Raw genomic sequence first — 24,042 nt, forward strand, 5'->3', positions numbered from 1 at the left:
CTTGGTATGTATCCTATGCTTTTCTGTAAATATTTGCACTTACACAGGGAGATGTGTATAATTGATGAAATAATAAATTTTTGTAACCGACTGCATATATGTGCCAATCTGACATACTGTTAAGTGTAGATTGTGATTAAAATGCTTTTTTAAATAACATACTATACAATTTAATCTGACATAAGCTACTCGTCATTTACATGGTCAACCATCAGATAATGATGTATGCAGTCCAGTAACAGATATTACTGTGCATGTAATAAAGAGACAAAAAAAAAAAAAAAACAGAATCGGGGTAGTGGCAACTTTCAACTTTATTTGTAATATTGAAATGAATAAAGGGTAAATGAAGAAAAGGATGTGAATAGCCATTTATGCTTGGTTGCAATGAGTGTTGCTGGTTTGGATGCCGAACCCAAAAAATAAAAATCATAAATCAAGGTGCAAACCAATTCACCCTCAGGCTTACGACGGGTTTTGAACGTTATAAAAATCCTACATGGACCGGTCAGAAACAGACAGAACCTGGGTGTATCTACATGATAGAATAGCGAGTTTAATCTATGAAACCATATTCGGTCATACTCATGGTTATCAACAGAAACACAACCAATTGGATTACACGGAAAGAAAAAGATCTAAATTGCAGATACTTGCGGTTCCCCACGTATCGAGCAGGTCATCTTGCATAAGTTCAATTAGTAACTGCTGTAACCAGTGTTTTTGCTGCTCACCCCCAAATAGTACCCTGTTGATGATTAACACTTGTCCAGCTCAAGGGCTGACACCAATCCAGCTACAGCATCGCGTCATGAAATGTCAGATGCACTTCAAAGTGTAAAAAAACAAACAAACAGGAAAAAAAGGGTTATGTAAACTTTAATAGCACACTACTACTGTTATTTTTTTTTTCTTCTCTTTGAGGCACAACCTTTGGCATCCAGCTTAAGGTCTACGTAGAGGTCCAAAAAAATATGTTTTTGGTACAAATTGCATCGCTCTGATGTGGTAACTAGTTGTTGGATGTGCTGAAGGAATCAGCTGATATTTCCTGTGATGGGAAAACTACAGTAGATCCATGTCTATCGCAAGGCTGCAAGAAGCACACACCACTGGAATGCTGCAATCATACACCCGATGATGCCCAATCCACTCAAAATAAAACTTTGTCTTTTTGTACAGGTATTATAGTTCTCTAGTTATACTTACAAGCAGCTCCAAACCTGAGTAGTCATGGTATAGCTTTTTTTCTTTAAACATACAAAAATGTATGTACATTTATCTCCACTATCTGTAAACAAGTAAGCGCTCTTCTCTTTAAATCCCTTTGATGATTGAAACACGAAAATTATACGCACAGTATTTAAGTATAAAAAGAAACCAAGACAAAGTAATTGAGGAGATCATACTTTTACGAATGGAAAAAAAAAAAAAAAAAAACTGCATCCAACAAAGGTACTAAAAGGAATGCCAGCCAACAAAAACTCCTCTCTCCAGCTGGCCGTGAGCGTTCTCCATCAACCACACAAATGTGATTCAATTAAATTACTTGTAAAAAAAAAAAAAAAAAAAGTCATAAAGAAAGTGCACCTTTCATGCCGTTTATAGTACTTGTAATACTTGTGTTCTGCTGTATGGAGACATGTATCAAAGGAACTTCCTTCCCTTCCTTGATGGAAACACGTTTCTCATCACCTCCGCACTTATTGAAACCCGCGTGAGGAGGAAGGCTAGCCGAGCAGCAATTTGACACACTAACAGAATAACAGGACTGAGCATCACAGCACAGAGATGTGAGTCAGGAAGCATATGTTTTTCCATCTTTCTTGTGTCGCAGAAATTGAGTCCAACAGTACATTTTCTATCTATTTTTTTTTTTTTTTTTTTAATTGCAGATTGTTTTTCTGCATTGCAATAAAGGGTTTAACATCACATGAAAAGTTTTTTTTTTCTCTCTCTCTCTTGAGGGCACTTATCAAGGAAGTGAAAAAGTCTGAGCTGTGGATTTGTTTGTTGCCATTTCCAAGTGCTGGTCATGACCGCAGAGTGGTGGACTCAGTGTCTCTGCTCTCCTACTTCATGTGGCGAATCACTATGAGGAGGGTACTGCTGAGAGGTCCGCAGCCCACCTGAATGTGACAGGAGGGAGGAGGAGAAAGAGAGAGAGAGAGAGAGAGAGGAGGAGGGGGGGAGGGAGGGAGGGAGGTTAGCCATAGAGCTGCAAGCCAGATAAGACACACTGCAGTACAGGAGAGGAGCGAGGGGGGGAAAGGTGGGAAGAAAAAGATGAAGTACCTGCAGCACCAGTGCCACCCTTGGGGACTTTGCTCACTTTGGAGCAAGAGCTGGAGGATGAAGGGTGGTGGTTGTGGCTGACCTCGGGGTGGCCTCTCTTGCGGGATGACGACGGAGGGGCCAATCCAGCTGCCGCGAGCGTGGACCCTTCCATGCTGACCAGTCCTGGGGGGCTCCGCAGCAAGCCGCCAACGCTCCCCGGTCCTTCGGTGTCTCCTCGCCCGTTGCCGCTGTGTGCGTGACTGTGCTTGTGGTGGCGATGAAGGTTGTGCTCCGATCCGCGGTGTTTCTCCTTGCTCACCAGCGGGCTGGAATGTTTACTCTTGTTGTTGGCGGCCATGCTTTCGTCCGATGAGCTGTGGCGCTCCGACGATGAAACTTTAATCTTCATCTTGAATTCGTCTTTGCTTGGTTGGGCGAGGGAGCTGCCGCCAGGGACGCCCAGGTGGAGTTTAGGCAGGCCTTTGTCCCGTTTGTCACTATAATGGCGTCTATCTTGGCCTGAAACGGAGGATGGGACTTTGATCTTCATTGGGGATGCTGTGGTGCCCCCGGCCATTTGGTGGGGCTGTGAGTGTTTTCTATGGTCGACTTGGCTCACGGTAGCTGGTGCATAGGTAAAAGAGGAGGATGACATTTCTCCTCTGTCACAATCCATTAGCCCTCCATGCTGCTCCTGCCTACGTTTCTGTCCGGGGAGTGCGACCTCAGAGACGTGTTTCTCCCTGTATTTGTCGAGCGAAAGCTTCTGAGCTGAGGAGGGCTGAGGTGCAGGAAGCTGAGCAGGTGGAGGGTAAGCAGATGGAGTTGGCAGCTGATGCTTGCTTACTCCACCCCCACTAGATCCTCTTTGTTCTAGTTTGATAGGATTGAAATCTAAGGTTTTCTCAGTTTTAATTACTGCTTGAAGCAAAGAGGGTACGGACATTTGTGAGGGTGCTGCCGCTTCCTGGATAGGGATGCTGAGAGGTTCCTGCTTAATGCAGCCGGATGGGTACCCCGCCTGGCTCTGGGGCCATTCACTGTGGCTGCCTGGATTGTATGTGGCAGAGATGCTGTCCAGAGAAAGGGATGATCTTTGAGACTGACCGGATATGGACATGGTGAAGGCAGTGCCCGCTTTAGAATAACTCAGGCTGGAAGAAGAATCACTTTGGTCTTGTGACGCTGAAGGAAATGGGTTGTCCATTAAACTGGAATTTTCAGTCTTGGGCTTCTTGGCAGCTTGTGTTGCCTAGAGGGCACAAAAGTTAGTTAGGCTGACTAGTTTGGTATTACATTTTCTTTTCGCAGACAAAAGTTGAAGTTAACAAGCCATTTCAAATGCTGCAGTGAGGATGCCCAATTATAAGTGGGGTAAAAGCAAGGCTCGAGTTGAGCAAGGTATAAGGCTGAGAGATCAATGTTTTCTTAAAATCACATTTGGCCTGCAAAATGTTTTTTTTTTTAATGGTCTTATAATTGTGGTCATCCAATAGAACAATCATCTAATTTGGCAGGATTTGTCACACAAAAAAACTGCTTGAAATGTTTTTTTATTTCTACCCACCATGTTTTGATTAAGCTCTTATCATGCATGTATATCGTTTCACATAAATAATATTGGTCGAAAGTAATGCAATACACATACATGAGGGATTGTCCAACAATAATTGTAACTATTTTTTATCTTGCCACTGACTGGGAAACATTGTGACACATCGTACCCTCCAGTTGCGTATCCTCTTCAACCTGCTTGGCGTCTTCTCCAGAATCTGCAGAAACTCATGAGTCAACTCTGAAAAACACAGGACATGAACGGAGTTGTCAAATTTGCGCTGCACAACCGTCTCGGTCATTCGAAGACGTCATCAACGGACATCCTACAGGATTTTGTAAGAGAAGATTCTTATAAAGCACAACCATGAAAAAATCTATTGCAGGCAGAAAGCCACTATCCTAAAATAAACCCATTCCATGCAGTTTGTTGTAACGAAGCAAAATATCTATCATCTCACCATCAAGTAGTTCAAGAGTGACGGAGTTGTCCACGTACTCCCACCAGTGTTTCCCGTCCGTAGAAACTGGGATCTCCCAGTTAGACCACTTGCACGCCAGGTGGATACACACGCAAGCGATCACTGTGGGCTTGTACTGGAGGCAGAATGTCGTGAGGTGCAGACTTTATGAGAGCGTGTTCAGGTATTTCATGTATGTGAGGGAGTTGAGTTGGGCCAGGTCACGATCGATCCCACATGTTGAGAACAAAAGAGGGAAAACACAAAAAGGAGCAGACAGTTTTAAGATGCAATTGGTGCAAAAAGACAATAATGTAGCTAGTTCATACAACAAGGAAGCTAATAAAGGCATCAACCAGTGGTGTCGTCTCGGGTAAATGCAGGTATACACATTTATTTTTCAGTCAGCATTGCGTACAAGCTATATAAATCCCCATGATGCAACACTCAGCAGTATCAAGGAACCCAATTTCTGAATGAAGCCAGGTCCCGCCCTACTCTAATTGGCTAGTATTCTCTGAATTCACAGATTTGACAGGTTGTCTGTTTACAGTGCAGCGTGGGGGCTGACGACTAGTGGGGAAAACTAGTGCGAGTCAGGACGAGGTAAATATTGTTAACTGATAAATTATATACGAATTATGTGAAAATAAGTAGATACTATGGGACGTTTATTAGTTTTCCTACATGCCACCGTTTCTTCAAAATAAAAAGACGGCAAAAATTGAATGTACGTCCACTTCTCCAGGGACTACCACACCACTGGTATCAACCGATATTAAAAGAGAATTCACTCTTAATCCAACATCTCTATTAGGTTTATAACAATGCAAAACAGCAAAATCATTCACAACTATTTGAGCCATGTGTCAAATTACTACAAAATCTCTGGTTTAATCTATGGGGCATAAAAACATGTGCAAAATCAGCACAGAGGGGGCTGCCTTCAGTATTTAACTAGCAACCTGCAGTAAGTTGATGTCTGCTCAGTGTGAAATACACGGAGCACAAGGCCATACAAGTTACAGGCACATTGTTATGTGACAAGTTGCTTTCCCAAACGGCCTCTCTTTGGACCGTTTGAACAAATAAAAGGTATGATTATTCAAACCAAGAAATGCAGCAGACATTTCAGTGACCCCTGTTGATGTGCATGAGTGTACTCATTTGGACCATAACAAAGCTCAGACAATATGCAATAACATAAAATTAACCTTATGCACGTCCAAATATGAAATTGCAGGAATTAGTATTTTAAGCATTCATTGCAGCTCACAAAGAAACAACATTATCACATCAAAGTTAGCAAGTGAAAATAGACAAATAGCTGCCATCAAATTATCAAGACAATATATATAGTCACATTCAACATTAAGAAAACAATTCATGATTTCACATGGTTGAGGTACTGTATCAACGACTGAGTCAAAGTTAAGTCTGACTTCATCCAAGTCTGTACTCGAAAGAATCACTAACTTAAGCATAGATAAACTTTAAAACGCATCTGTTTTTAAGGATGTATGGTAACTGTGTGTAGATAAACATGTACAATGTCTGGACTCTGTAGTTGTGACTTTAGATTAATTCAGTAGCTATAAACAAAAATTTAGTAGCATTTGACTTTAGCAATTTTAAATTGATCTTGTTTTGACCTAAAAATAACAATTTTAGACTAACTAGAAATATTAGGCTACCTTCAATCACAGGTAACATTACACTTTTGCACCATTTCATGCACCATTTTTGAACAATTCATGACCAGCATCCAGACACTGTTCGACTATTTAGTAACTGTTAAAAGACAAAGTAAATGACATTCACACCAATCCCTCCATACACTGACTCATTTGAAACACACCCTTTGAAGACCAGGTTTTTCAGTCAAAAGAGATCAGGACAGACTCGTCCTCACTTTAGAACTACTCAATGCTGTCTGATCTGTTCAGAGTATAATTATTTACCTAATTGCATATTGTGGTTTTCCACAGCAGAGGGTTGAGCTGTACCAAGCCACTCATTAACAGCACATCTATTCTAATAAAGCTCAAGCAACTTTATGGAATATTTTAAAACTGGGTCTGGCCCAGCATCTTGCCATCACTATCGAGTTCTATTGGGAGGCTGTTCACTTTCCGCCCAATACAGAAAAGCTGTATTAGGACTGCTTGGCTTGGCACAGCATAGTAACAGACCCTTGCGAGCCAATGGAAAAACATAAATTCTGCAGGTCTTTAAAGGGTCAAAAGTAGGCTTCATTATAGCTTACATGAGCTAATGTATAAAATGATGGTGCAGAGCTGGAAATACTTTGCAAATAACAAGCTGGTATCACAAAATGTAGAAAAATGCACTTGGGAGGGAAAAAAAATGAATGAGAGAAAAATGAAAAAATTAATCTGCGGTACTTACCGGAAGGACCTCTACGAGAAATGTTTACATCTGTGAAATCTTTAGCTGCTATTCAGGCTACCAGTGTCTTTCTTTTAGACTTATGCACTTTTTCTCAACCGAACAAACATGTGGTTTTCAAGCGCACCACTACACTTCGCATCTTGCATTCAACCCATCTGTGCCAACACATGGTCCCTTGTACAATACACCGCACTGCGGCTGGGGCCGGTAACGCTGTGAGCCACCATGTCCCACCGCCTCGCATTAAAGGAGGGGAGCTGAGGAGAGGAGGCAAGCGTCCCAACAACCACCAGCGCAAGGAGGGCCCGTTGGACACTGAAAGGGTACCCTGCATTACAGGAAGCTATGGTGTGCAGTCAAAGTGCAACAAAGGAGGGGCAGGATAACAACCTGTTGGTAGCCATGAAATAGGAAGTCTGTGCCAGATCCTTGCTTGCTGTAAGAGAGAAAAGAGTGGAGATCGGAAACAAGCATTAGTATTCCTGCAATCATCAGGGAAGGATCTCAACATTTACCATTTTGAAGAAGGGTTCTGCTGCACTGATTGAGCCAAGACTGTCAAAATAAAAATCATGCAACCAGATGCAATATTTCAGAAACGTTCAGAAATTAGGACAATTAAATTTAGAGTGACTGCAAAGCTGAAGGGAACCTAATGCTCAATGTTATTGTGCAACTTACTGAATTTTTTTGCAGCCGTTTTAATAAATTAATAATTTGACAAAGTGAAATGGGACGCAATAGAAAACTAAAATAATTCCAATACATTACTGATAATAATGAACGAACACAAGATTATCAGTCAAAAATGTACATATTAATAGATGAATTTATCATAAAAATGTCAATAATAAATCTGCAGTTAATAAAGTTATCTGAAGTGGCGAATGCTGCAGACTAATGTTTTTATAGACGTTTTTGAGTATCATTAGATTTAGTCTCAGTCTTGGCTCAATCAGCGTTGGCAAATGTTGTCATTAACATTAATGTCGTACAATCAAATCAAAGGGTCTTCAAGTCAATAAGGTATGTGGCCTTGTAACCATTACATCAGCAAGGTTTTCACCCCCCACCCCACCCATATCTGAGGTGGGACAAACAAGAGCAGAGGGCACAAAGAGCAAAGAAGGAAGCCTCTACCTCGCACTAGCTGGGAACATTTCACCACATCAGTGTGTGGGTGATCAATAGTAATTTCAAAGCCTGGAACAAAATACATGACAGGTGAGTTCAACACAGACACAGTTGGGAGGTGACAAGTCATTCAATGATGGAACAAAGAAGTGCAATGCTTCATTTGGAGCTAATGAGCCAGACTTTAGTGATAAATGCAAAGAGAACAAGGTCAATTAATTAAAAGCACACACTTAAACTCTTACCCACTTTCACTCGACGATTTCACCACATTGTACAGTTACGGGAGCCCAAATTTGTCACACCACGTGAAGGAAAATGCTTTGACTGTTGAGGTCGACTTAACATTTTGCAGAATCTCCCAACCACATTATAGCCACGTTTCATGGCAATACAAGAATGATGTGTCACCTTTACAAACGTACTGAAAAATATGTATTTCACAAGGTTGCCACAGAAGAGATGAACAATTCAGTGAAAAATAAATAAGAGTTATGTTCAAGGGCACTGCTTCCTTACGTTTACCGATTAGCCATTAAAAGGAAATGATAAAGAAAGCTCAAGTCATCCACTCCAGTCACCACTACTTACCCAGGGTCTGCAGCACTATGGATTCAAGTATCACCAGCTCTTGAGCTTGCTGGAGGTATGCCTGAAGTTTGATAGACAGTCATTACAACACAATTGTAATGAGTCTATTAAGCTATACCCCTAATAAGTGATTTCACATGGCCAAAATTCCAAAGGCTATAGGCTTATTTTTCTTTTACCATTAACATAAGCCTTGTTAGATGTAGGTGTTTGGTATACACGGAGTGCAGGCCAGGGCAGAGAAAACAAGACCCTTTGTACAAGGGCCAAGAGGAACATCACGCAGTCACTTATACATAGGGATCCCATGACCACTCTGACAATAGGAAAAACATAGAACGAAAAGGGAATAGAAGATGGCACCCCAACTTACATTACTCTTTGTGTCTAGGGGGGACTCTTGCGGGTTTAGGCAAGCATGCGCAACTTTAATCACATGCTCGAGTTTCCGAGGTTGCTCTTCCACTTTTGCAGCCAAGAACAAGGTGGTGGGAGATATCGTCTGCAGAGAAGCATCAAGACATATTCAACCATTAGAAAACATTTCCTTCAAACACGTATTAATCGATTTCTGAATACTTACATTTCTATGGAATTTGGTGAACGAGTGGTGCATATAAAATCTATGCATGTAAACAATTGCTGTATTTATTGTTAATTGAGAGCTGAGGGCTGGGTTAAGGAATCAGTATATTGTAATATTTCAAGCAGTCAAGCAATATCCTATCATAAATCAAATAAACATCAAATTGATCGTTTGCCCTCACATGTAAGATGGCATGTTTCATTTCTTCTACTACGGAGATTCACTGTAGTATTTCATGCACGCTGCAAAACAATAGCATTACGTAAGCAATTGTGCATCTGAATTTTGCTTTCTTTTTCATACCAATCGATGTGATAGGATTGTGCTAGTACCACTGAATCAAAGCCATCTTACAATAGAAATCATTCCCACTGGCTATTGATGGGTTAAACAGTTTTATTTCAAGCAGCGTGTGGAGCTCCGTTAGGTAACAGTGTGCGAGCGGAACAAACCATTCTACACTGACAGTAATACGACGAGCCACATTCATGCCAAGAGTACACACTACAAGAAACATTTTCTCTTTAGCGAGTTAAATCGGGTCTTGCATGAGACGGGAGTCGAGCATCAGCTGACTAATGGCCTTTCAGACGCTAATAGTTAGCCCAGAAGCTAATACAGTTAGCATGTTGGCATGCTTCTTGCTGCAAACCTGAGATAATAGAGGCCTCTTACGTGACCTACATCTGGATAACAACACTTCCCTGAAATTAGAATCAAAGCATATAACTCGACAAGTGCCACTTTTCACCACAATACGCGAGCACACAACATGGGACGAGCTGGCGGGCCTGCAGTGGTTAGCTGTGCGCCATGTCGGCTTCATCGAGGAGAACTCTGTTTACAAAGGATACACGTTGAGTCTCTGGCCCATATCCTGGATCAGATTCGCCGCTTGCTGACGGTAGGAGAGCTCCCGGTCTGGTTCTACTCCACATCGGCGCGACGGCGTAGTTTCGAGTTGCTCCCGGGTGAAATACCACTTGGACGAAGACCCCCGGCACGCCGCCATTACTCTGTAACGTTTCACCGAGGGAGCGAGAGCCCGGATGTGACGTCAGGTCGCACAGGAAGACACGACGTCTTTGTTGGCGTCCGGATCCAATGTGGCGCCGAAACAGTCTACATTTATACCGCTAACAGAAAGCATCGAAACACCTTCCACGAGTAGAAATACTCGAGACCACGTTTCCAAAGGTATGGTCTTGACTTGGTTTCAGGCCCTTATGGTCTTGATTTTTACTCAGTCTGGGGCTGTTAAAGTCATGATCTTGGGATGCTATGGGATGCCAGGACAGATCCTGGGTTGTTGATTACAACACTACACCTACAATCCTTAGAAAAAACCCCCAAAACAAAACAAAAAAAACCTATAGGATTCTCCGTTTAAGAAATTGTCCCATCCACAAAGTTCATAACGATGTCGATTCCACATTGCAGCCAAAACAGCTTCCACATTTCTTTGAAGACTTATTTGGTGGTCATAGTGTGTATCCAACCTTTGCAGGTACATCGTTGGCATTCATTGAGGCTTGCAATCTCCTGCTGATGATATTGTTTAGAGCTGAGATTCAATTTTTTCCACCCCAAAATCTACAATCATGTCAAGCATTTGCTTTGTGTACGGAGACCCAGTCTTACGAGAACAGAACAAATTGCACTGCCAACTATTTCCATGGTGTACACTTGTGAACACAATATCTTAAGATTTTCTCTGGGCGCAGTTATAGGGCAAAGCAAACCCTAATAAAACAACCTTCATAATCAGGATGACAGAATGCTCCACTGAACACATTTCCACCACTCCAATCCAATAGCAACATGCCCAAACATCACTTCATTTGATCCTTAGTAATGTAGGTGAGTGAACCCACTGATGTTTGGCTAGTTAATCACGTAATAAAATTCCAACTATTGCACTATAATTGCTCATCCTGCCATCCTGTTTTTTTTTTCTGTTGTGCTTAAATTCCACTTTACAATACCAACACATGGGGGCACAAATAGCTCATTCATATTAAACGTATTTTGTAAGGCAGATGGAATGCCTAGGTGCTTAATGTTTAGAAGTGCATAATTTTTTCCATATAGTGTAATTTGCACCTTTTCAGAACAAGTATTGGTGTTATTTATCTGTTCTTACTCCCCCTCAATTAAACATCCACCATCATTGTTAAGACAGCTTGTTCAAAGGAAGGAAAGCATCATAACCATAGATGTTGAGGAAAACAAAGTTATTAAAAAATAGATATATTAATTAACAGACAAATGAGATGGATAAGCAAAAGAACTAAGCATCACCAATAAAAACCACTAAGAAACCATTGGATCAACAAAATTATCAATTAAACAAAAGCACCACAGAGGATCCACACAAATTAAGAAGAAAACTAAAGTAAGGGTTAGACAGTATAGAATACTTCCCCCAAAAGATTTCTTGCCCAGTAATCACAGCATATTATTAACATTAACAACCACAAAGAGGCAAAAAGCAGGAAAAGCTGTTTCCTCCAGACAGCCAGCCACAGAATAACATAGCTCTTCCCCTTTTCATAGGTCCGCTGTGGCCTGCTTGGATGGGATTGGTCGGTGCTCTCCACCAATCAAAAGGTCAATCACAAGAAGGAGGAGGAGAAACAGACAATGCCAGTCTGCTAAATCTGGCAAGAGACAACAGGGAGTGAAACAAAACAGCCTCATGTAACAATCATCTGAACGACTTTATTCAGCTTTGGGTTGCGAAGGGCATGAGGCCTTCTCAGCTGAATATGTATGTGGACTTTTGGAAGAAATCAGACTATCTACAGAAAATGAACAGACAAATATGAAAAACAAGCACACTTTACTAAGAGAGGCATTCAGACCAGAGATATTCTCAATGTCACGAGAATGTGCTAATCAAAGTAGATCACCGTTTGACCCTGCCACTTAAACGTATGTGTAGATATTTACGTAAGACTTGAGTAATTGAAATGAACTTTTATGAACGATCTCAAATTTTACATTTGATAGCATGTGACTGTGCTTTAATGGGAATCAAAAACAACCCCATGAAAATATTTCATACTATTTGCCAAGGAAATATAGCCTGAAAATGTTTTATAAATATAACCTGCACTATAAAGTACTTCTATCAGTAAATACAAAATCAAAAAATGACACACAATCAGGCAAGTTTGGGAATTGTGAAAACTTTAACATTGTCATAGATGTAAGAGTTCTCTCCGACTGGAGAAATACAGTTGTATATCATACGAGGATGAAAGTTGTATGTGATAAAACTCAGATAAAGAACCATCATCGATTGTCTGACTAAGAAGCACCTTCTCCTACCGCTGCATCACTGATGCCAGATTGTTGCAAACGTGTCTATCATCAAGTCTATTGAATTGTTTTTGTTTTTTTGTGAACAACACAGCCTTTACTATAAAGCATGACATAAAATGCTGGCAGAAAGTTTTTTTCTTTTAGGCTGGACTTTGGGCTACCTACTGTATTTGTGTGTGTGGTTTGTGTATTTGTGTGTGTGAAAAGCTGCTAAATATAGTCGCATTATACATTAAATTGCTTTGGTTTCATTGCTAATCTCTCCAAGTGCTTGGGTCCGAACTGAGGTAAGTAAAATGCTTTCTAAGTTTGCTGCTGCAGAATTGCAATAGTTCAGCATTGCCTATCTTTTCATACTTGTTACCCTGTTTGAGCCTCTGAAAATATATATATTTGAAGCGTAAGAGTATACAGTGAAGCTTTGATGTAGTTTTTCAACTATTTGTCACTTATGATAACAAATTAAAGAGATTACTTATATGTAATGAATCAAATGGAGCAATCTTGCCTATATGCTTGATAGTGAAGTTGACGTCAAATATTTTCTTGAAAAACAATGTCAGAAGATCTGTGGTTTTTTGTTGTTGTTGTTGTTGTTGTTGTTGTTGTTGTTGTTGTTGTTGTTTTTGAGGTTGTAGAAAGTATTCACTACACAAGTAAGCAACCCAAATAGTGGTTTTGATTATTTTGCTTTGAAAAAAAAACCCAAACATGACCATTCAGAAGATACTGAGCTAAATATTTTATTTATGTCAATGAGCAACATCGAAATAGCCCATATCTGATTTATATAGTCAGTCATTGTCAGTGTATCCAAGCATTACACAAACTTTTCTCGTTCCAGCCCCAAAAAGTCCAGAGCATTGCCAGCAAGCAATTTGTCCTGCAACACAGAAACACCAACATCATTCATTATACAAACTAATTAAATGGTGAATGGATTTCACTTATATAGCCCTTTTCCACCACGTAAGCAGTCTCCCAATCACTTTACACTGTTAATCACATTCACACACACACACCCACACCAGTAGAGGCAGCTGCCATGCAAGGCTCTCAGTCCATCCATTGGGAGCAGTGTCTTGCTCAAGGCCACTTCGACATGTGGCAGACAGGGACTTGAACCTTCAACCTTCCAATTGAGAGATGACTCCTACCACCCACATGTGCCTTCATTTGGATATTCAAAAGATTTCTGCTGCTTACAGTGGCTTCTATGAAGACTCTTCTCGGTCAATAAAACTCTGCTTCCATCTGTCTCCATGTCGTATAAACCAAACCTGACAGCAAAAAAATGCTAAAAGGAAAGCATTGTTACCTTCAATGAGTCATCAAACTCCTCCATGGACTCAATCAGTGATCCAGGCTGCAGCTCGCCCAATGGGAAAGGATAGTCTGTTCCCAGCATCACTTTATCCTGCAAGAGAAGCATGAGCATTTTAATGGTTTTCAAGAAAAAAATCACTCTGCACCTCAAACAAACAATAGTTATTCAATGTGTATCATGTCTGTTTAACTTAACCAGTAGTTCACATATTCAATCCCCACAAAAGACATTCTGTGGCTCCCTGAGCAAAATATTTGGCTCCGCTGAGGACCATTCTATGGTCGTCCACCGATGGGTTGAAACGTTAAGGAAATTTCCCTAAGGCAACTAATATAGTATGAATATGATTAAATTCTTGTGTTGTGTGGCGGAGCTTAGAAAATGAGAGGGAGGCCTTTGGAAATATGCAAGAGGTGGGCCAAATGAGCAAATAAGGCACACCTGTCAATAAAACAGAGGTTTCACAAGTGAGAGTAGAGAATAATAAAAACATATTATAGTTCAGGTTCTTGACAGGTAAGAAAGCCAGATCGATGGTATTTCAACTGATTGCTGATTCTTGCTGAGCTGTGAGTCACGCACGCACGCACGCACGCACGCACGCACACACACACACACACACACACACACACACACACACACACACACACAGCACAGCACAACAGCTGAATGAATGCTGAATACATGCTCACCTTTCCAATGACGTCAATGAGCAGCTTCAGTGCAGTGGGATCGTGAACGAGAGAGTCGGTGTAGAAAGACCCAAGGTATTTCCGTGGACTGATCTTGTTGTCTACTGCACAGAGGTCTGGACGAACTTTGTGTCCATGTTCAATTCTGCCAACAGTGAAGGGGAAAGATCCACCTGCAGTAGAAAAAGTAAATAAGAAGTGGCCACAGAAACGTGGTGTACCCTCCAGGGCATGCCTTGAAATATTCATCAGTAAACCACATTATCTGAAAAAGTGAGAGTTATTGACTTTTTGAATAATGTCTTGATATCTGTTGCGGAGTACACAAATGTGCTAATTCATTGAAAGCAAGAAAGATAATCATTACAAATATTTCTAAGATAATTAGATATGTGTTCATTGATTTTCAAATGATGAAACAAATATCCTTTTCCTGCCATGGTAAATTATTGCTACAACTGTCTTGAGATGTTTCATAGGCTATTTATTGTCATCAGTGTTTCACGGTGCAACTGTAGTGGAAGAACTTCAAATGACCATTGTCTGATTTCAAAACCTATTGATAATGTGACACTACTTTCCAAATGGTTATCACCTGTTGTAAATGGCATGCAGTAAGTGAAACAAATAAGCAAGAGTTCCTCTTTTGTACCTCCATGAGCAAAGCAGACTTTGAGTTTGGGAAATTTCTCGAATATGCCTCCAAATATCATCGAGCAAATAGCCATGGTTGTCTCTGACGGCATGCCTTTGAAATAGATAAGATAACAAATAATTCATTTTGAATACATGCAACATATAAAAGTGGTGAACAGGAATTCTAAAAGCAAATAAAGCTCTAATGGTCATGGCCATGATGTCACAGGATGAAATATGATTATAGTACTAATATACTCAGAGAAAACTGAGGGGTGGATAATTACTTAATGAATCATTTCAGCAAGCAGAGAGTTTATTATCAGGGCTTCATTTTGCCATGGTATTATGATGCATTTCCACTGGTTATCTCCCCAGAAAAATTCCAGATGTTTCATGAGAACCTTGCTTTTATTTGTAATTGACAAGACCAGACTTGAAATTCAATATCTCGTGTTTCTACTCCATCTCCCTCACCCACCAGCCAGGGCAGCCAATACTTAGCCATCCTCCCGTCTGTCTGCATGTCCCATGGGTGAACAAATATGGAGCAGCCCAGCTCCTCTGCTGCCTGTGTGGAAAAAAAAACACATGCTGTAAGATCAGTGTCTTCCAATGCATGACATTGAAACTAGTGCAACCAGTGAGGTGTGTGCCTATAAATGTAGCTGCTGTCTCCAGCAATATCCTATTATCATAGTTTCTTTTTGCCTCACAGCATAAAAAGGATGGAGTTCTGAAGCATTAAGGTCCCAGTTGTTGATATGTGACCCGATCTGCACCCCAGGGAAGCCGAGCTCCTTCACACAGCGTCTCATCTCCAATACAGCCAGATCTGGGGCCTGCATGGGAAGCGTGCCCAGACCCACAAACCTCTTGGGGTGGCTGCGCACGGTTTGGGCCAGATCGTCATTTAAAATGACGCAGAGATCCAACGTGTCATGAGGTTTGGCCTGAAATACCAAAGCAAAACAAGTTGTCATGGCCGTGGTCGTCAAGCGGTACCTGAGTACACATTTGAGCAGTTTTTCAAACAAGTGTATAAGTCACTGTAGCGGACTGCACAACTTCTTTCTTTCAGGAGTGGATACTGTTGATAGTTATCTGGGGCACCTTAAACTATAAAATCCTGTGTGGCTTCAGAACATAAGCTTAAGGAAATAAAAAATATAATATCCACATTTTCTTGGATCAGATATGGAGTGTAAACTTACCCAATAACTGAACATCACAGGAACAGTTGATAGTGCTTGAACTGTGACACCTTAAGAGCACAAACAGAAGGATGGATTATTTGTGAAGTTAGGTGGTATAACTATTAGTGTCAATCACATATGTGCATATACCATGTTGGTCCATGTCTCGTATGCGGGCATCAGCGTCCCAGCAATTTTCTTGTATCACTCGAAACAGTTTCCCATCCTTCATCATCTCGGCTTCACCCTGAAATACAACAATGACTCAGAGCCCAAACTGAAACGTGAGTAGCAAACTCCAATCGTGTGTTTTCAAAATGTAATCCAAAATTCTGGATTGGTAGTTGTTATTGATTATTTTGAAACCTTAAAGTTATTGAAAGTATTTATTTATTCAAATAAATTTGCACCACGTGCAAGATCTACCCAAATTCTGCCCAGAATCAGATTTGATTGGCTCCATTCCTCCACAACACTAAATTGAACGGATTAAATATATAAATATATGTGACACTTGGATTAAACATTTCAAGATGAAACCACATGGTGGCAGCAGACAGTTAATTCTTCATTCAAACGTCCTCTGAGTGAATTTGTTCCTGAGCTGCAAGAAGGCCAAGAGTAGCCTATCACTTCTGGAATGTCTGCAGTAGGATTACGTGAATTATCGTAACTACGCTGTATAAAACTCATGCAGCTATTCTTCCTTGTATGCAGTTTGGTGACACAGGAGCCAAAATCAAATTTGCAGTGGTTAAATGGCGGTGAATTAGCTTTGTGTTTGAGGTGATGCACTATGCTGATGCAGTGGCACCCTGCTGAGTTCTGCAGCTGTCCACGTAGGCAAAACCAGCCTGGCTGGTCCACAGGGTGGGACGCAGCCTTGAAAAGCCTGTTGCGAGTCCAGCAAGCCTAGAAGCTTACAAGTATAAATGGTTGTGTATCTGTAACCTTCCAGCACTTACATATTTATAGATGGATATATATTAAAAACAAAACAAAATTCAAACTCACCTTGCAGTGATGGTGAAGCTGAACAAACCCTTCATATCCATATCTCTAAAACATACAGCATAAAGGATTTTTTTTTCTCACAATTTTAAAGAAATACATAATTGAATACACCATTGGCTTTCTGTATTATCTCTGTGTATGAGTCGATGTCCTGCACATACTCTGCTAGAACAGACATTGATTTTGTTATCCCATCTGTGATGCTTCAGTTATCATCCTGGAGGACCCTCTACTCTAACTCTCTGAATAACTAAAAGAGAATCCCTTTTGAGGCTGTTGACACTTTTGAATACAAATGAAGCTGGAAATGATCGACACGAGCAACACAGCCGGTGCAGCCATGTTTCGTATCCATGCAGATCAGCTGTGCTGTGTATCGAGTGGAAGCCACTGAGAATCTTTAGCTTTTCCAAATGCAAGACAGGTTTTGCACCCTTCTTATGAGTGAGTAGCTGCGTCTCCAAGCTGCCACTTAAGTGAAAGCCGGCTTTAAATGGAACGTGTCAGAGCCAGTTCAAGTCTGACAGGTGATGCACAGCCAGCTGTTATCTTCTGTTTGGATACATGCAAGTAAATTGAGCCCAATGCTTTTCAATTTAACTTCAAACCAATCATGATGTGGTTTGGAACTGATCTGTCATCTACGACATGTTTGAGTGTGTGTACAGTACAGCGTCTCTTTTGGATCACTGCTTTAACACACAAACACGATGCAAATGATGCATCAGTATTTAATTAAGAATAGAGACATACACACAGAAATCGAATTTCCAGTACAGTCACATTCCAGTACCCTGAAACATTTGAAGTACAAAGTAAAACGCATGCACAACCTTAATTTCAAAAAGTTTAATGTAATCAGTGAAGTAAGATGCATTGGTTTGCTATTTTAATTTGTGTATAGAAATAAATATCACACCAGATGTTTTTATGTTGAGACATTTTCTTATTTTGCAGAAAACAAATATTACACTAATTTAAATTTGATCACAGTTGAAAACAACACTTTACAATCAATCAGGGTGAAAATAAATCTGATTGTATCTTGTGTGCCAATAAAACGAGTTTTAAAGAGATTGAGAATCTTCATATTTCATAGGTGAAAATCTGTCAAAATATTAGTAAGATATTGAAAAGTCATCATCAACACTCACAAATGATAAAAAGAATATGCAGATACCCTTGTGTGAATGGCGGTTACAATACAATTCTGAAATTTAAGGTAAAGCTTTACTATACAATGAAAAAGTCACGTGAAAACAAAAACTAAATTGTCATCTCTGAACCAAAGCTACTTTAAAATGGACTGAGGCAAAATGTTAAACAGTTCTGTGTTCAGATGAATGAAAATTTGAGTCTATTGCGTTTCACTGGTACAAGTTTTTCAAATAATCATGTCCAGGCTATACCTACATTTTACACATTGTCCCACCTTTTTTGGAATTGAAGGTGTGTATTAAGAGGTCAGGCTGTAGACCACGTCTCCAGTCAAGCCCTAAACCTGGGAAATCATTAGCTCGGGCCAGCATTACACAGTGACAAAGACATGAGGGCAGGAGCAGATAAACCAAGGCCAGTGGTTATTGATTAAAGTTTAACCATCCATGGAGTGAACAGATTTATGGAGTGAGCTGCTGAAAGTCCTTACTGACATGCCGGAAGGGGAAAGGAACTACTTTTTTTTTTCTTTTTCTAACAGCATGAGTCTTGATTTCAAACTCTGTTTGCAGATACTGAATTAAAGAATGACATTTGATCTACAGAGACTTAGCTTATTTCTGTGCTTCACAAAGCTGGTAAAACTTTAAGGTCCTTCATGAGATTGTGTCTGCCGTGCCTACCTGCTTCAAGTCGGGCCATTCCCTTGGTAAAATATGATTGTGAATATCCACCTTCATCCTTGTGACTGCTCTCTGGAAAGTGTGGTTGTTTGTAGTCAGAGATATTCTGCTGTGAGTAAATCCACCCACCACCCGCCCCTCCGCACAAACCGGTGACCGGCAGGTGAATGACTGCTGCTGCTGGGACACCCTCCAACTTTATTACATAACCCCACAGGCACAAACTCCAAGCATCAGTCTCGGGAGTTTTGTGTCTGTCGTGCTGGACTGCAAAGGCATTGAGGTTTGTTTTGGGGTTGTGATTTTTTGCAGATGTGACGCCGGCAGTAGGTCTTCCTCGAAAACCATGCTCTACGTGCTGACTCAGGTTTTCTCCCAGTAGTCTTGTTGAGGCCCAGTGTTACTGTTACAATTTGTGTTGGGAATAATAAAATAGTAATTCATCGGTGAAGTTCAAGTGACCGAAACCAACAGCCTTAAAAGAACACAGCTTTTATGGGACAGCTGCTGTTTTGTTGCTCTTTCTTCTTGTTTTCAAGATCCTTTTATGGATTCAGTTTCTTTAAAGAAGCGCCAACATCCAGATTATTGAGCATCTTCCTCTAATTCTCTGATGTAATTTCAGCTGGATAGAATAGGAATCAGTCACTAGTGTTTTTAAATAGTGTGACATTGACACTATAATCATACAGTTATATGCACATCAACACGGGCCTAAATGAGGTTTAGAATCTGTAATATCGGAGTTATTTCGCTATTAACTATTAACTTCTAAAGAATTTACTCCAGTGAAGTGCTGATTTCAAATCTGATCAATTATGAGATTACAACTCTTCATCAAAGAGGGAGATGCTAAATTACAGGACACCAAAAAAGCTGATGCACTAACAGAGTGTATGATTACAGGCAGTAGAATGACAAACACTGAGGCGGGTGAGAACGAAATACCGAAAACCCTGTCGGTCGACGCCCCCTAGTGATCAATTAATGCACCGTGACGTTTCACCTGGAAACACACAATTTAAGATAATCAGTATTAGTAATGCAACATTTCTAAACGTTTACTATACGTTGGTTAAGATTTTTACCTTTTGATGCACAAGGATACATTGTGCATAAAGTAGAATAATTTATTAAACGTGGAAAGCTTCAAGTGTTGGTTAATTCAGGACAGATGTCAGAATCAGAGCATGCAGTGTTTCTCTGTGGGAATTAGATGGCGAGTTACGAAAGGAGGAGGAAAGGGAGGAGGGTGGGGGAGAAAAACTTGCCGGTGTGGCACCGCCCGCCAGATTCACTCGCATCGCCGCATCTCCTCGCCATCTCATCGAACCCTAAACTGCCTTAGTCAGAGAAGGTGTTTACAGCCAGCCTGCACTGTGGACCCCACTGAGGGAGTTGCTGCGCTACGGATGCTCTGGAGATAGTGCCTTTATTTTTCTCCCATCTTTCCTAATCGCATCTCCTTCCACACGCCCACCCACCTACCCACTCCCCCCCCCTCCTGTGCGCAACCGAGCCGACACCCCCGGTGGCAGCAGTCAGACTGGACGCGCTGGATGGCTGCTGCACCGAGCGAGCCGGAGTGACGCTTCCCCTCTCCCTGTACATCCTTCTCTGACACTCAAGCACAAAAGCGACCGCAGGAACAATGACAGACCAGGTGAGCCAGGAGTCCTACACCGTCCCGGAGCCGACTGTGGTGGATCCGTGCCCGGCGGGGAACGGCCAGTGCGCCCCGGATGGCTTCACCAACCACCAGCACCAGCCGGCGGCCAAGACCCCTACCGAGCCGGAGACCTTCACGGTGGGCCAGGAGATGAAGATCACAGACAGTGTGGAGGGAGAAGGTAACTTCAGCCATCCGAGTCATGTTTTCTGAAAGTTATGGATGAGAAACTGAGGGGGGGATTTTTACCTCATGATATTTTTAGTCTGCTCTCGTCTGAATAATGAATGATGTTCATACATCAGACGACTTCATGATTCTGCAAGTTTGAGCAGAAATGTTTAAGCTTTTAAAATAGGCGTGTATTCCTTGATTCATCAGTGCAATTACGTTTGTCTCCATAGGGAATTCAGTTATATATCAGAACGTAGACACACACACACCTTTATGTCTGATAGCAGTCACATGTCCAACACAATCTTAAGTGTGTATTTGCCTTTTCTTAAGCACTTTTGTGTGATTTGTCAACTATTATCATCCCTGTCAGTGTCTACTGTGCATAGTTATAAATCCCTCTGAGTTATTTGGCATTCAGTTCAGGTTTATTGAATATTCTAGTGTGTTTGATTTGATCATATTTAAAGGGATCATTTAAGCAGTGTTTGTTCCCACAACCTGCTAATGGGACTGGGTAATGACTTAAAACCTAAATGGTTATTTAATTTGGAAATCCAACTGCTGCAATCATTAGTTTTGGGTTATTTCTAAGAGGAATTAACATATCTGCTTCACGTCTTGCCAAGAAAAGAGCAAAAGAACATTGATACAAGATAGATAATCTGAAATGTTTCAAAGGTTCTTTGATTTTTCTAAATAGCTTCTGGGCACATTTACAGCTGCTAACTGGCAGATTGAAATTAAAGATAAAAAAAAAAGCAAATAAACAAACCAACAAACAAAACCCCATGAATGTATTCTTAAAACCATGATGCTGTGAGTACAATAGGTACAGATACTTTCTCTGGAATTGCAATGGTTCACTATAGGAGCTGATCATATAGTATAAAGTTCATTTTGTAGGAACATTTAGGCAGTTCCTCCTCTAATCTGAGCAATCATTTTCAAACAAGAAGCTGTTTTTCACATTTGGTAATTTAGTTGGGTTTTGAGACAAAAATGGGAAATGGTCACAGTCTTGCAATTCAGAAATGGATGGACAGAAACTTAAATCTCAAATGATAAAGGAACACAAGACTCCTATGTTAGAGGACATTGCTTTAACCAGTCCATTCACCCCAACCTCCTTCCGAGGTGGAATTAAGTAAACACTCTTTCTCGTCTCGTTCTCTTTCACTGAAATTTCTGTCATAATTAGACCACAAACCACAAAAAGAGGCCACGTTGAAGCAGAATTGTGTGTCTTAATTAGCTTGCTGGCACAAACAGCCTGGGGTTACGAATTGTCGTCATCATGTATCGTTTACATGTACATGATCATTATTTGCTCAAAATATCAGGAGGTGAGTTGAGGTGAGGTGAGGGAAGTACAGCCCATTAGCAGCAAAGATATGAGCTGTAAGAGGAAGCTTTAAGTTTAGTGGCAGAAATAGATGCACAGTAAAAGCAAGTCTTCACACAAACACCAGCAAACATCATGCTCACACTTTTCAGGACGTTGTATTTCTCACATTCACAGCCTTTGTACACCCTTCCCCCGCTTTTCTCGTCCACGTCCCTACTGAACATGTTTTGAAAACGAAAATGAACACACTTTATAGGAGCTGGGCTTTCTCATTATTTATCAAGGTAATTAATTTATCTGGCTGTGATCAGTCACATGTCTGATCACGCTGCAGGTGGACTACATTCACTCCTGTTTGTTGTCAAACTTGCGTGTTGGCCAATGGGATATGTGCAATCATTCTTTTGATCTGTGAGCCTGATGTTCATTATTCTTTGGAAAAGAAAGGTGTGATGCAAGCACGCACCCACCCGCACCAGCACAAACCTCCGTGTGAGTCACGGAGACATGCAGGGGGAGACGTTGAGCACATGCCTTCTGTCTGATCCCTCAGCCAAGGATCATGTGAGCAAAGTGATTTGCCATGCTGTCTCACTTCCCCCTTCCTCTGCCACACACATGCACGCAGATGCACGGACACACATGCACATGAATTCCTAGTGCAGCTCTTAAAACAGAAGTCTTTTCTTCAAGTATGAAACTTCCAGTATATTGTATACCCTTCATTATGCCTTGAGAAACCTCTATTCTGCACTATACAGTGAAACAAATTGAGTGTTTGCGCTACAAACATAATGTTGGAAACGCTGGCTTTCACTATATAATTTGCTATTACCCATGGACTACCTCATGGTTGTGTAGTGGTTAGCACTCTTGCCTCACAGTGTGGAAATCCCTTGTTTAAATCTTTCCTTGTGGAGTTTGCATGCAATGTGTAGGATTTCTCCAGTTGTCCCGGACAGTCCAAAAATGTGTGTTTGAGGTTAATTTGTGACTCCAGAATTTCTGAATGTGGTGTGGCCTGTCCAGGTTGTACCCCACTTTGATTCGTGAAACTCTCGGATAAAGAGGTATAGAAAATTAACGGATTGCCTATGTAAGGCTCTTTTTTTGGCTATTACTTTAAGGCAGGATATTTGCTGGAATATTCCACTCACCTCAGTTTGACCTAAGTGGCCCAACCATATGTTTTGGAAACTATTGATCCCTCTGCCTTCTTCTACTAGCATTATTGCATCATGCCTAGTTTCAGGATGTAACATCTATTTATATCTACTGCTGAGAGTGTCTTATGGAAATACCACATAACATTCAAATGAACATCATCTGTGTTTTTCATTATTGAAGTTTTTTTTTAAATGTATTTCTTTATTTTTTAGTGGAGCTCATATCATGTGATTGTTGGTGTAAAAATGCTGGTGTAACTATTAGCCCTTGTGATTGTCACCCACAGCACATTTTTCTGAGACAGTAGAAGGACATTAATTTGCTGCGATGCTCCATCATCATGAATCAGGATTCTCTTGAGGACATCAAACTTTCTGAGAACAACAGAAAACTGGAGCGTGAGGACATAACACCGACTTCCATTAATTTCCTGCAAACCTGATTTCAACCTTTTCAACCTTTAGCTAAACCCCAAGTTTATAAATCCAGGCCAGGTCTTTTCAGCCCCCTGAGGGGAGACAGACCTTCACACGCTTGGAAAGACATTTGTTTCTGCACACAGTGAGAGCAAGGATACACAGGCATGATAAGGTCCTTCAGAGGATTCTCTTACTCTTTTAAACACACACGAACTGT

The 24,042-nt window shown here is 40.9% G+C and overlaps 3 protein-coding genes across 4 annotated transcripts in view; 1 reads left to right on the forward strand and 2 right to left on the reverse strand.

The window, feature by feature from the left end:
• Window positions 1–296: 296 nt before the first annotated feature.
• ccnt2a (cyclin T2a) lies at window positions 297–10,027 on the reverse strand (the record flags this gene model as incomplete). 2 transcript variants are annotated; one of them, XM_080497984.1, is made up of 10 exons in its annotated part: window positions 297–2,129; window positions 2,296–3,529; window positions 4,002–4,072; window positions 4,293–4,456; window positions 7,095–7,140; window positions 7,845–7,907; window positions 8,430–8,490; window positions 8,803–8,931; window positions 9,013–9,094; window positions 9,870–10,027. In XM_080497984.1, 10 exons carry the CDS (start codon window positions 10,025–10,027, stop codon window positions 2,056–2,058), a joined length of 2,082 nt encoding a protein of 693 aa, XP_080354110.1. In that variant the 3' UTR covers window positions 297–2,055. The 2 variants fall into 2 exon arrangements, with proteins under 2 accessions (XP_080354110.1, XP_080354109.1); XM_080497983.1 differs by lacking the exon at window positions 297–2,129 and having other exon boundaries at window positions 2,159–3,529.
• A 3,135-nt stretch (window positions 10,028–13,162) lies between these two features.
• acmsd (aminocarboxymuconate semialdehyde decarboxylase) lies at window positions 13,163–19,105 on the reverse strand (the record flags this gene model as incomplete). The annotated part of the gene is made up of 10 exons (XM_080497786.1): window positions 13,163–13,225; window positions 13,661–13,759; window positions 14,362–14,534; window positions 15,014–15,109; window positions 15,475–15,568; window positions 15,714–15,950; window positions 16,212–16,261; window positions 16,344–16,440; window positions 17,208–17,252; window positions 19,049–19,105. The coding sequence occupies 10 exons, from the start codon at window positions 19,103–19,105 to the stop codon at window positions 13,163–13,165; spliced, it is 1,011 nt and encodes a 336-aa protein (XP_080353912.1).
• Window positions 19,106–20,699: 1,594 nt separating this feature from the next.
• The window catches only part of tmem163a (transmembrane protein 163a), a gene marked incomplete at both ends in the record, with an annotated part of 65,994 nt that continues 62,651 nt past the window's right edge, over window positions 20,700–24,042 (forward strand). The window contains one exon of the mRNA XM_080497777.1: window positions 20,700–20,898. Within this exon, the coding sequence (XP_080353903.1) occupies window positions 20,700–20,898 (199 nt within the window). The remainder of the gene's footprint in view (window positions 20,899–24,042) is intronic.

This window comes from Blennius ocellaris (genome assembly GCF_963422515.1).
Source record: "Blennius ocellaris genome assembly, chromosome: 6".
Taxonomy (NCBI): domain Eukaryota; kingdom Metazoa; phylum Chordata; class Actinopteri; order Blenniiformes; family Blenniidae; genus Blennius; species Blennius ocellaris.